The 13,251-nt window shown below is 38.8% G+C and overlaps 1 protein-coding gene across 1 annotated transcript in view; it reads left to right on the top strand.

Annotated features, from left to right (window-relative positions):
- SAMD3 (sterile alpha motif domain containing 3) overlaps positions 1–13,251 on the top strand; it is a gene marked incomplete at its 3' end in the record, with an annotated part of 46,025 nt that overhangs the window by 13,102 nt on the left and 19,672 nt on the right. The window contains exons 4-6 of the mRNA XM_081251205.1: positions 680–865; positions 1,120–1,204; positions 6,491–6,658. Coding sequence (XP_081107331.1) covers positions 680–865; positions 1,120–1,204; positions 6,491–6,658 — 439 coding nt within the window. The remainder of the gene's footprint in view (positions 1–679; positions 866–1,119; positions 1,205–6,490; positions 6,659–13,251) is intronic.

Raw genomic sequence — 13,251 nt, 5'->3', positions numbered from 1 at the left:
ACCCTAAAAATTCCCTGGTGTCCTTTTTTCAGTCAATCTTCACTCCAACCCCCAGCCACAGGCAACCACTGATCTGCTTTCTGTAGCTATCATTTTCTGTAGCCTTTTGTAGCAACTTCATCTGAATGGATCAGAATATCTGATACTTATTTTAAATTTAGAGACCAAGTTTACCTTATTAAAATAGCCAAGAACAACTAAATTAAGTGACTCTTGTATTTCACTACGAACAGAAGCCAAGTAAGTTAATTAGAAGAATTTTCTGAATCAGGTGCTAAGACTTTATCGTATGCCTCATTTGCTTTGCTGAATTGCAATTTATTCTCTTTTAGTTAGATACCTTGTTCAGTTTTGAGCTACGCATTATATATTAACTCTTCAAGATATATGGATCAATATTCTTTCCAACTTCAGACTTTATTCTATAATCTATACTGTTATGACATTTTTCTCCAGGATGACAAGTATTCGTGTGTGCGCAAAGGGAAAGAAAACAGAGATACCCGATGAGGCCTCAGACATTTGCAGGTAGATGATTGGATGGAAGATGGATTGATGACTTCCATATATTTAGGTCTCAAGAAAGTGGTTTCTATCATAAGTTCTCAGGGTGTAGAGAATTAATAAGTTGCATATATTTGAAGTAGAATTTCACTCTTTGTGTGTTTTTATTTAACAGAAGGAATGTGAAACAGGTTCTAACGGCGAATAAAGCCTTACAATGGACTAAGTCCTATGTTTTACCAGAGTTTCCTTATGATGTCAAATGCATGTTAGCAGAGCAGAAGTGTCCTGAACACAGCATGAGGATAAGGATCATTGAGTTTCTCCAGGCTGATATGACGAAGTATCTGGAAGGTTCACTGTGAGTAATAACAGGGCAGACTTGCTGCTTTGGGAGAGGGTGTGTTTTCAGAGTAGACTTGAATTCATTTGGAACCTATTCTCTTCAGATTTTGCATGATATATTGGTAGTAAGTCCAACATTGCCCAATATTTGAATGTCTACATTGTCATATAGAACGATCTGAAGAAAAGTGAATGTAATTTAGACTCATCTTATGAGGAGGAACGCGGACTTCTTGAACTGAAAAATGTCCTCCCTGTCACACTGAACAGGTACCCCACGACCCAGCAGTATAACGACGTGGTCAACGCCCTGCTGCAGGCCCACCCTTTCCTGGATGAGGACGGCTGTGGCTTTGTAAGTGACAACGTGGAGCCCTTCTGTTTCTCTCAACCTTTCTTAAAATAAGAACCTTGTATTGTCCAGTAATCTTATGCCTCTTTTGCCTTTCCTCAGTCTCTTTTTGTCTGTTTATCTGAGTCTATCTGTTTCTCTTTCTCTGTCAATTTCTCTGACTCTGTCTGGTCTCTCTCTGATTCTGTTCCTTTGGCCGTCTCTTCTGTCTCTTGCTGTCAGTCCCTGTTTTGTTCTAAGTTTTGGTCTTTCTTTCTGTCTTTCCATCTCTCTCTATCCCCTCTAGCTCTGTTCTTTTTGATGACTTCTCTGTGTCTCTCTGTGTTCCTTGGTCTTCTTTAAAAAAAAAAGAACACTTTATTTTTTAAAGCAGTTTTAGGTACACAGCAAAATTGAGTGAAAGGTACAGAGATTTCCCATCTCTCTCCTGACCCACACATATGCACAGCCTCCCCCATTATCAACATCCCCAACCAGAGGGGTACATTTGTTACAGTGGATGAACCTCTACTGACACATCGTTATCACCCAAAGTCTATAGGTTATGTTATGGTTCACTCTTGGTGTAGTACATTCTATGCCATTAGACAAATGTATCCATCATTATTGTATCATGTATATGTATGCTATTTTCACTGCTCGAAAAATCCTCTGTGTGCCACCTGTTCATCTCTCCTCATCCTTCTTCATCTTCTTTCTCTCTCTATGTCATCATCATTCTGTCTCTCTCTGAAAACTGTTTGGAAGCTCACAGATAAAGGTGAGTCTCTAGGAAGGATTTTTAAGAGATGCGATACGTGGAAAGAGAAGGCTGTGACTGCACCTACATCAGTGCTTTCATCAATAAAGTGGTTCTTGCCTTTGTTTAGACCCAGTGGAGAAGTGGTCTGCTTTTGAGGTCTTGACTTCCAGCCTCACCTGGCCCTCCCACATCTCTGCTGTTCTGACAAAAACAGATCCTGGAGGTGTTCTGGGGCAGCAGTTCTCAACTCTGGCTTCACATCAGGATCCCCAGAGATTCTGGTTTAGTTGGTCTGGAGAAGAGACCTTGGCACCTTAAAGCTCCCCAGATGATTCCAATGTACAGTCAGGGTTGGGAAACACTGCTCCAGAGGTTTCAATACAAGCTTTGCTCTCTGGGTCTGCAAGTCTCTTGGCTTTAAAAGCCTGGGTTATCCATTGCCCAACAATCTGAGTATGCTTAACTCTACTGAACTGTACACTTAAAAATAGTTAAGATGGTTTAAAAAATTGAGTGTATTGTGACACTGGAACTATATGATTTAAGGGACAATTGTGGGGAATTATTGCTTTGTGTACATAAAATTTGCTGTCTATTAGTCCTTATATCTCTATATGCGGTATACGTATACATTGGTAGTCTTATCTAAATAAGACAGATATCTTTTGCACCTTATTATAGCAGGTATCTCTGAGAAAAATTTTTTGCTGTACTTTCTTGAAGACATAGTGTGTGTCTTCAAGGTACACACTATGTGTGTGTGTGTGTGTGTGTGAGAGAGAGAGAGAGAGCATGCACGCAGCAAGGAAGCATTTGGTCATTTTTAGGACTAACTTTATTCTCAACTTTTTAAAATTGAGGTATAGTTGATTTATAATATTGTGTTAGTTTCAGATGTATAGAAAAGTGATTCAGTTATATTTATATGTATATATATATTGTACAGATTATTTTCCACTATAGGTTATTACAAGATACTGATATTCTCAACTTTTTATTTCAAAAGTTTTCAAATCTACACAGGAGTTGAAAGACTGTTGCAGTGAACAGCCATATACCCTTTATGTAGCTCAAGGTTTCTTAGTCTGGGCAGTATTGCATTTTGGGTGGATACTTCTTTGTGGTGTGGGCTGTCCTCTGTATTGTAGAGTACTTAGCAGCATCCCTGGCACTCACTAAGTGTGAATAATACCCCTTCACCCAAACTGATGTAATAACCAACCGTGTCTCCAAACATTGCCAAATGTATCCTGGGTGGGGGGCAAAATCTCCGATGATTCAAAATCACTTATCTAGATTCACTAGGTATTACCATTTTGCCACATTTACGTTTCCTTTCTCATATTTATTTGTTTGTTTTGACTGAGCATCTGAAAAAAAGCAAGTCGAAGTTGCTACTCCTAAATACCTCAGCATATATCTTATAAGGATAAGGACAATCTCCTACCTAACCACAATACCATTTTTATACCAAAAGAATTAACAATAATTACATAATATCATATACAATCCATATCCCTGTTTCTTCAATTATTGAAACAAAGTTTTAAAATGGATTTTTGGCTATAACATCTAATCAAATATTATTCATTCCATGTAGTTACTATGTCTCTTTAACTTCTTTTTGTCTCTAGGATAGTTTCCCTACCTTTTTTTTTTACATTATATTTTCTTTCTTGGACAAGCCTAGTCCAGTTGCCTTGTACGATGATCCACATTTTGGGTTTGTCTAAATGTTTCCTAATGATTATATTTGGGTTTACAATGTTAGGGGAAGATCTGCTGGTGATATGTGGACTTTTCACATATCCGTTCAGGATGCCATAACTTCAGGGTTGTGTTTTATCTCAGAGTGATTGGACGAGAACTGTGTCTGTGTAGCTCTTTCCACACCCCCTCTAGCTGGAAAAGCATGGAGAAGAAGGAGGACTGTTCAATGACAAAAAGAATTTCTATTGCGGCATCTGTGTCAGGAATTCCCTGTGCCACACAGGTAGCAGATGCTCAGGGCACACCCCTTGATTGAGTGCTCATGTGGACCACTGCATTGACCGGCCCTTTTTTTGTTCCTATCAGATACTTGCTAAGGAGAGAAGGGAGAGGCTGGAAAGAAGACATTGGCAATTAAAAAATGTCCTAGCAGTTGATTGCTGTAATACCTCCCACCAAATCCACAGGTGCAGAAGCCCTTAAGAGCTATGGGAAACATGAGGGGAAAAAAAATGTATTTGTACTAGTTCAGATTTCAGGGCTAAGAAAAATACAAGCCATCCATTATTTCTGTGCTGTTGTAAAACAGCAGTGGCAGTGTCCAGACCCACAAGCCTCTGGGAGGTGAGGAAGCATCTCTGGCTCATACATACCCAGGCGCTTAATTGGGGCTGAAGCTGCCTTCCCAACCCCCAAGCCCCAGTACTCCTCACCAGGGATGCCAAGGGTTTTATGAGCAGCACTTTAGTTTACAAATGTCTTCCATGCAGTAGCTCTTCATTTGAGTCTCCCCCTAACCCAGTGAAGTTGAATGGACTAACCTTCTTCTTATTCCTATAGTTAAAGAAACTAAGGCTGAGGGATTACTTGTTGAAGATTTCTTAGCTAACACATACTGGAGCTAGTCCAGGATCCTGGGTCTTTCCAACTTAGGTCCCAGTGCTTTTTCAGGGGCAGGAATAGCTCTTATTGAGACTTAAACCAAGGAACCTGGAATGACAAAATCTAAGTGTCAGACACTGGACTAACGTGATCTCAGTGGCATTCCCATTTGCCTGAGCTCATAAGATATGCCCAAAGTCACCCAGTGACTTAACCCATCTAGTGGCCAAGACTAGGAGGCAAATATGGGCCTGTGTAGCTATGATTTCCTTCTCTGTACCCACTCTTGGACCTATTCAAGTGCATGACATTGCAGGGAAGATGAGGGGCTGAAAAGAAGCCTTGAGGCTCAGGTTTGGCCACTCCTCACACAGTGAGATACTTACCAAGCAAGACCAAGACTCAGAGTCTTGCTTCTAGTCTGTTGCTCAACACCTGGGTCCATGTACTTCACAGAGGACAGACATAAGGCATCTAGTGTTTATCGTTTCCAAGATGCACCAAGCACTGTGCTGGGTTTGGCGAGCAAAGTAGACTCAAGACTTTCTTCATGTGCTCACAGCCTAGGGGAAGGAAAGAATGGAAGGAAGGAAGAAAGGAAGGGGAAATTGGAAGAGAGGAAGAATGAAAAGAACAAAAAAGAAAAGAAACAAAAACATCACATAGATGAGGGTAAACTACCAGTGTGATAAGTGTTGACAAGGAAAGGTAAGCCTGATAACCAAGGGAAGTGAGCTGTTAGGGAGGCTGTAAGGGAGTGATAGCTGAGCTGAGATCTGGAAACAGAGCAAGCTTTACCTAGATACCAGCAGGGTAGTCGAGGAGAGGGACAGAGCTTTCCAGGCCAGAACCAAAGGCCCAGCAGAGGGAAAGAAGGTTAGCAGTGTTGATGTGTTGAGGAAGAAGCCCAGGTGTGTCCCCAAGTTGTAAAACATGTCTCTGGTCTTCCAAGCTGTCCATATGCCAGACAGATTCTCCCAGAGCACAAGCTGACCATCCACACTTCTTACTCAATGTGGCCTAAGAGGGCTTCCTAACCCAGCTCTGCAGCCATTTTCTACAAAGCTTTAAAGGTTACAGACATCTGGGCTCCTCTCAGACCTGCTGAAGCAGAATCTCTAGAGTCTGGATAAGCAGTATCAGCATCACCCCTTGGGGACTTGGAAGAAATGCAGATCCTCCACCCTGCCCCTGACCTACTGAATTAGAGGCTCTGAGGGTAGGACCCAGCAACCTGTGTTTTAACAGATCCTCCAAGAATTGTGATTCAGGCGGAAGTTTAAGAACCATTGCTCTAGAAGAGAACTTCTCTGTCCACAGAGAGGGGTTTGAAAGGATCTGGTTCCAGATTACCTTGAAGCTCTTTTTGGGGTAACCATGCCCTTCAGGATGGGGCTGACTTCTCTATTTTCTACATCTTCTACCCTTCCACATCTTGAGCTCTCTGTTCCTGCCATGCGCAACTCTTGGCAGTTCCCCAAATGGCACCATCTCTTCCTCTCCTCTGTTGCACAGGCTGCTTCATCTGATAATGCATTTAAAGAAAGCGTGTCAGTCCATATATGCATAAGCCAGTATCAGTTCTTTTCTAGAATCCAACAGGAAAGTAGAGTGCATTGTGGAGACACTAAAGTGGAAGGTATCCAGTTTTAGGAATTAAGAAATCTAGACTCAAGAGCTAGTATATTTAACTATATGACATTGTATATAATCACACACACACACACACACACACACATAGCTATGTACTATACAAAATATCAATATATGTATATATTTAGAGCATTATCACAAGATTATTGTGAGGATAAATAGAAGAATAGATATGTTGTTTCTATTACTGTGATGGGAAAATAATTTCAAGCCCAAAGGTGGTAGACAAAGATTTTATTGTTTATATAGGATTATTCCAATCTCTTTGAAGATTAACTGCCCTGTTTTATAATTTTACACAGTTTTTATGGAAACGAGCCCTCAAAGATCGTTTTAAATATGTTCGAAGACCCATAGAAGATGATGAACAAGTGATGAGAAATAAGTGTAAATTTGGACACCGAAGAGGCCAGACAAGGAAATCTCTTGCTGATATAAGATTTGATGAAATTAAAATTGTCCAGATAAAAGTAAGATTGAATCTTTAATTATTCTGACAATGTATTGGTTGGTTGATTGATTAAGGGATAATAAATACTAACATTTAAAATAATTAAAACAAAATAAAATATCCTTTTGAAAATTTGAGGTGTGGGTCAGAAACCAAAAAAAAAATCTGTTTTGTTTTTGTGAATGAGAATATTTCCAAAAGAGGACTTCCAAAAATGGAGCAGAGAGTTATTGAACATCGCAAGTTTATTCTTTCACAATCTTCAAAAAACCTGGAGAAACCCTAAAGTTCTGGATCTTTGAATAATTTCTTTTCCTCTCATCCTAAAATGTATACTGTATTCTTGCTGTTGTTATTGCTACAGAAAGTTTTTTTAATACTCATATTGTAGGGGTCAAGTTGCTTCTGGTTTCAAGGTTTCAGGGTGGAAGCTAATCCACATGCATGGGTCCAAAACCCCATACTGTTCTCGCTGTGTACAGAGGCGGCCATGAGGAGCTACAGTCAAAGGGCCCCAGGCAGGGCCTGGAGATTCCTCCCTCTGCAGTGGGTTTGCTGTACATACTGTTTACGGGGGTCCTAGTTATCTGAAATTCTATAAAGATTCCTTATCTACCTCACAGCCCCCAAGTGTTCTCAGAAACAAAAATGTCCCCTGCTAATAAAGTAGATTGAGCTCCTTAGGAAGGATGTCCAAACTATCAAGTTATAGAAGCTAAATCTCATGTCCTCCCCAAAATCTATTTTCACATCAATCCAACATGAATATGTAAATATAATTTTTCACTACAGACACGTTTATGTTAGTGAATGTACTTGGTGTAAATATTCTATTTTCTTCTTCAGCTGCTATAGTTATTTGATATTAATAGAGCAACCTGTCAGATCATCTCAATTTTATTATCACTACTTATAAGCACCAGGGGACGGGAATATTTTTTAACATATTTTGTAAACCGTTCATCCAACTTTAGAAGTAAGAAAAATTTTAGATGAAGGAGTATTTTGAAATACCTTATTGGGACATCCCTGGTGGTCCAGTGGCTAAGACTCCGCACTCCAATGCAGGGGGCCTGGGTTCAATCCCTGGTCAAGGAACTAGATCCCACATGCCGCAGCTAAGAATTCGCATGCTGCAACTAAAAGTTCCAAATAAATAAATAAAAAGAAATACCTTATTATAGTTTTCAAAGAGATTTTCAAATGACAGTCCAGTTAAGATAATACATGTCTGCTCGTTGATGAAAAGACAAGACAGGTGAAAGTTACCTAAATTTAGTGTAATTTTATAGAAACTTTAACTGCAATATTCCAATTATAAACTAAAATCATGATAAGATAGAATTACATTCATTTTTAAATATCTTTTATATTCTTAAAATAAAAAGCCACTTTGTAAAGGAACATAATTATATTGTGCATATTTTCAAAATATGTGATTTTCCATATACTACAAATGGAGCTCCTTTATAAATGAATTAAAATTTTACAGATTCAGTTTTCTTTCTTTCCCACCACATCCCACCAAAATTGATGCACGTCCCACCAAAATTCATTGGAATGGATGAATGGTAAAATCGGAAAAGTAACACTTATCCTCAGCAAGGGTAAGCCCAGGGGGTCACAGGCCACCCTGAGGGACACAGGCTAAATGGTAACTCCTCTCCTATGTTGACACATCATCATTGACCCACTTTGTACAATCATCTTTCCGCTCTTTCTCAAAACCACCCCAATTCTTCATGTAACTACACCTTTTGCTGTTCCTATCTTGGAGTCTCCCAGACATGCCAGAATTCTAAATTGAATCCTACTAAGGCCCATGCAGGGGTCTTTGCTACAAAAAGAACAGGGATTGAACGTACCAGGGCCCAAGATGAGTTAAGTTGCAACAGGATTTAGTTTTGACCTTCCTGCCAACTGGGACAAAAAGAGGTCCTTGTTCACGTCTGAAGAGGCAACATTTTTCCTGCCAAGCAAATCTAATTCGTAAGGATTTATTTTCCTCCCTCTTACAAATGGAGCTACAAATTTCTGATTCTTTTAAACACTGTAGCATCCCTGTTTATGACCTCATGTTCTGTAAAGCCAAAAGCTTTACAGGATGGAGAAAATTTTACACTAGAATATTACATTACCATGTGTTTCTGTGTTTTGTACCCTCCATGGTGATTAAGCAAATGGAAAAACACTAAGAAGAGTAGAGGGACAAATCCATTGAATATACCACTTATCTCATGGGATTTTAGACTTCAGATGAATTGCCTAAATTATTTTGGGCTTCATTTTTGAATTTCTAATAGCTCATTTTTAATGTCTTTATGATTTCTGAAAATTAAGGATAGTTGGATTAAGATACACTGTGACAACTTTCACATCTTTTAAAATTTCTTGACTGGGCACAGCATTTCCATAATATAGAAAAAAGTTATTTCCTGTGCTTTAGAGATGGAAAATATTGATGCAGGCAAGAAGCCAGGAGGCAGGCCGTTCCCTCAAAGGCAGGGAAGTGGGTTTGGCTAAACTGGAGAAGGTTTTGGGAAGGAGTAAATGAGGGGAAGAGATTTTTCATTTGTTTTGTTTCTGTTGTTTGTCCTTTGGTGGTTGGAAGGAATTTACCAAAAAATTGATGGTAGATGCCTCAACGAAGGACAGTGTGTTTCTTAGTCCTGTCACGTGGGCTTCTGCAGATAATCAAGCAGCTGCAGAATTTGTGTGAGTTTGAGCCTAGGTCACAGATCTTTTGTCCCCAACCCTCCTCCTTCCTCAATCTCCAAGGTCAGCGTGGCACTGCTTAGACTACGCTACAAAACCCAAAGCTTCAGCAGCATCAAAGCATCCACCCGTGAGTCTTAAAAATGTCTGGGTTCCTCATATTCTGCTCTTAAAAAAACTTATAACCATGGTATGCAGATGGCTATACGTGTCAGAATACCAGACTGTTTCCAGATCAGTCCTACAAAATACTGGTTTTAAATGCAATGTTTAAAAATCCTTTGCCAACCTCACGACCTCATGTCACTGCTGCTTGTAAATCATGCTCTCAAATGCAACATAAGTGACATTGCTTCTTATGCATCTGACTTTTAGCTTTAGGTCCAAGCAACTTGTAGCCCTGTGAATTGATAAATCTGTTTCCTTTGCTTAATTGCCTTTTATTATACTTCTTCTAGTATTTATAAATGGAGACATAATTAGATTCTCAAAACAGAATTAACTGAGTAATTTCTTTTTTATTGATTTACAGTGTTTCAGGTGTACAGCAAAATGAGTGTTATATATATATATATATACACATATATATATGTTCTTTTTCAGATTCTTTTCCATTATAGTTTATTACAAGCTATTGAATATAGTTCCCTGTGCTATACAGTAGGACCTTGTTTACCTATTTTATATATAGTAGTGTGTATATGTTAATCTTAAACTCCTAATTTATCCCTCCCCCACCCCCTTTCCCCTCTGGTAACCATAAGTTTGCTTTCTATATCTGTGAGTCTATTTCTGTCTTGTTAATAAGTTCATTTGTATCTTAACTGAGTAATTTCTTAAGTTGCTGACAACATTATCCTGTTTAAATGATGAAGACACACAGGTTTTAAAAACTTACAGGAATTGTATGGAGCTGCATGCAGAGTAGTGGAATTAACTTTGTACTGTATTATTTTTTGTGCAAAACCTCGGGTGTTAAAGTTGAGTGAATCAAACCCCACACCTCATGGCACATTATTGTCATTGTTCTGTGCCAGGCCTTTCTCTTGTTCTATTCATTCTTTCTGTGCTCATTCTTCTCTGCCCTCTTTCCCACCTCTGCTCTTGGGCAATCCTTCTATTGTGTTTCATCTGTATCTTTTTGTTTGTAAGGTGTTCTAAAATGTGTACTCTGATTTTGCATTTATACATATTTGACCCAGCGAAAATGGTATTCTATACCTCATTCGTGTTTCATTTTTTCACTGACACTCTTTAAGACTCATTCATGTTACTATGTATATTTCCAGCCCATGATTGTAGCGATTATTACAAGCCCTTGCCTCAAGCCCCTCAACGGATTGTACTGCAGAGAACGCCATTATACCTGTCTGGTTATGGACTCACCTGTGTGTTATTCCTTTGGCTTGTCCACCAGGAAATGGAACTGATGGGGCAGAGGGCATGCATGTAGTTAATCTGACCAATTACTTTCTAGAATGATTTTGTTAGTCTCACTCCCATAATACTGCATATCCCTGTCTTCCTGCCATTGCTTGGCACTAGCCAGCCTTGTGAATTTTGCCAAGTCTAATAGGTATAAAGTGCAATCTGATTCTTGTGATTTGCATTTCCCTTGATAACTAATGAGTCTGAGCATCTCTTCATGTGTTTGTTAGACTTTTGAGTTTCTTCTTTTAGAAAATTACCTCTTTAGATCCATTGCCCAGTTTTTAATGGGTTGACATCTTTTTCTTCTTAGTTTGTAGGAAGCAGTCCTTCCCATGCCTTAAGTCACAAAGATATTCTCCTACTCTTTCTCTCATTAAGTTTATAGTTTGCATTTTCATGTTTAGATCTTTAAGTCATCTGGAGTCTGTCTTTGTATATGCTGTTAAGTAAGGATATCCATAGGGTGAGTTGCTCTTACAACACCAATTACTAAACACTCCATCCTTTTTTAATTTGTTTATGGTGGTACTTTTATTGTATGTTAAGTTCCCCCAAAAGACTTGGGTGTGTTCTGGGCACTGTCCCTTATTCCACTGGTCTCTCAGTCTACTCTTATGCCATTGTCACATTACATTTGATTACTTAGTGTTTATTACTTAGTATCACTTAGCACTTAGTGTACAGATATTTCTGGGGTGGTTCACCCTCATTTTCTGGAATAAGGGGAAGGACAGGGGGTCCTTGTCTCAAGAACCCACCCTGGGACTCCTTTGTAGCACCTGCTTTCTCATAGGAGAACTAGAGCCTGGCCTAGGGGTGCTGAGCTCAGGTGGGAGGGTAGGACCAAAGGAAGGTTCCGAGCAACTGCCAGTGCAAGGAGCACCAGGATAAGCTCTGTCTTGCTCTTGTGGAGAGCCTGCTGTGGCATGATGGAGATGGCCTATGGAGGCATCCTGCTCCTGTCATCCTGACCCTGGGGTGGGGTGGGGATGGCAACTGGTTGACATAGGGCACTGGACCCCGATCTTCACACTCACCCAGCTTGATGCACATCATTTCTCAAAAATCTCTTCATCCAGAGGATTCCTTGGTGGTCCCTTTGGGCCTCTGTTAACTCCTAATTTATCCCTCCCCCCTCCATGCCCCATTTGAAACATCAGGATGTAAACATACTTTGAAATGCTTAAACTCGTCCTTAATGCTTTTTGACTAATGCACTCATTTTCTTTTCTTAAGTTATTGAGGTTTCTTTCAGCCAGTAGAGGCTTCGACTTATTACCATAAACTTTTCACTCTTGGGATATAAGCTGACTTTAATAATAGTCATTGCTTCTTTCAAATTTTTCTGATAAAAACCTGGCTTGAATCTTTCATGTGTCCAGTCCTTCACATTTATGCCTGATCTTTTCATCCACTTTGAAAAGATTCTCCTCTGTCTTTATGGAGTAGATTAACTCTGAAATGGATATTTGGTGAACAGTTATTTTGGTTTCTTGAAGCAGTACAGGAAGGACTTTGAATTTTCCACAGGGGCTTTTGTTTTTCTCTCTTTCTATTTTTTTTTTTGTTCCTAATTGCAATGAAGTTCTCTCAGTTTGGAGGCTATTAATGTGATCTTTAAGTGCACAGATTATTTTATCTTTATCAGTTAATGTAGTCTACATTTTGGTTTTTTTTAAGAGTTTTAAGTAAGTAATTTAATCCTATCAATGAGTTTCTTCAAAATTCCTTTTGATATCATCTTCTTGGAGGTTTTCATTTTATGCATGATTTATTACATCCAGCTCCAAGTTCTTAAAATCCATGTTGTCTTCTCCAGGAATAGCAGTCACTCTAGTCTTCCAGTTCCTTGTTTACCATCTGTTTAGTTGCTCTATTCATTATTGAAAGTGACATATTAAAATCTCCAGCTACCATTATTACTGAATTGTCTCTTTCTCCGTTCCATTCTATCAGTTTTTGCCACATGATTTTGGGGATGCCCTTGCTAGGTGTATATAAGTTTATAATTGTTATATCTTCCGAATGGATTGGCCCTCTTCCCATTATAAAATATCTTCCTTTATCTCTAGGAACAATTTTTGTCTTAAAATTTATTTTGTTTCATATTAGTATAGCTATTCTGTCTCTCTTTTGGTTACTGTTACTGGTATATTTTTTCCCATCTTTTTACTTTCAATCTACTTATGTCTTTGAATCTAAAGTGTGTCTCTAGTATATATTTGGATCATTTTTTTAAAATCCATTTTGTCAGTTACCTAATGTGATTACTGGTAAGTTAGAATTTATGTCTGCTATTTGTTTTCTATATGTCATCTTTTTCTTTTTACTTTATTCCTTAATTACTGCCTTATTTTGTGTTAAGTAAATATTTTCTAGTGTATTAATTTAATTTTCCTATCATTTCTTTTAGTAAATAAACATTCATAGTTATTTCCTTAGTGGTTGCCCTGGGGATTACAACTA

This window comes from Mesoplodon bidens (assembly GCF_964165515.1).
Source record: "Mesoplodon bidens genome assembly, chromosome: 12".
NCBI classification, from domain to species: Eukaryota; Metazoa; Chordata; class Mammalia; order Artiodactyla; family Ziphiidae; genus Mesoplodon; species Mesoplodon bidens.
Note: the sequence above shows the minus strand (reverse complement) of the source record. Positions and strands in the feature narration are given on the sequence as shown.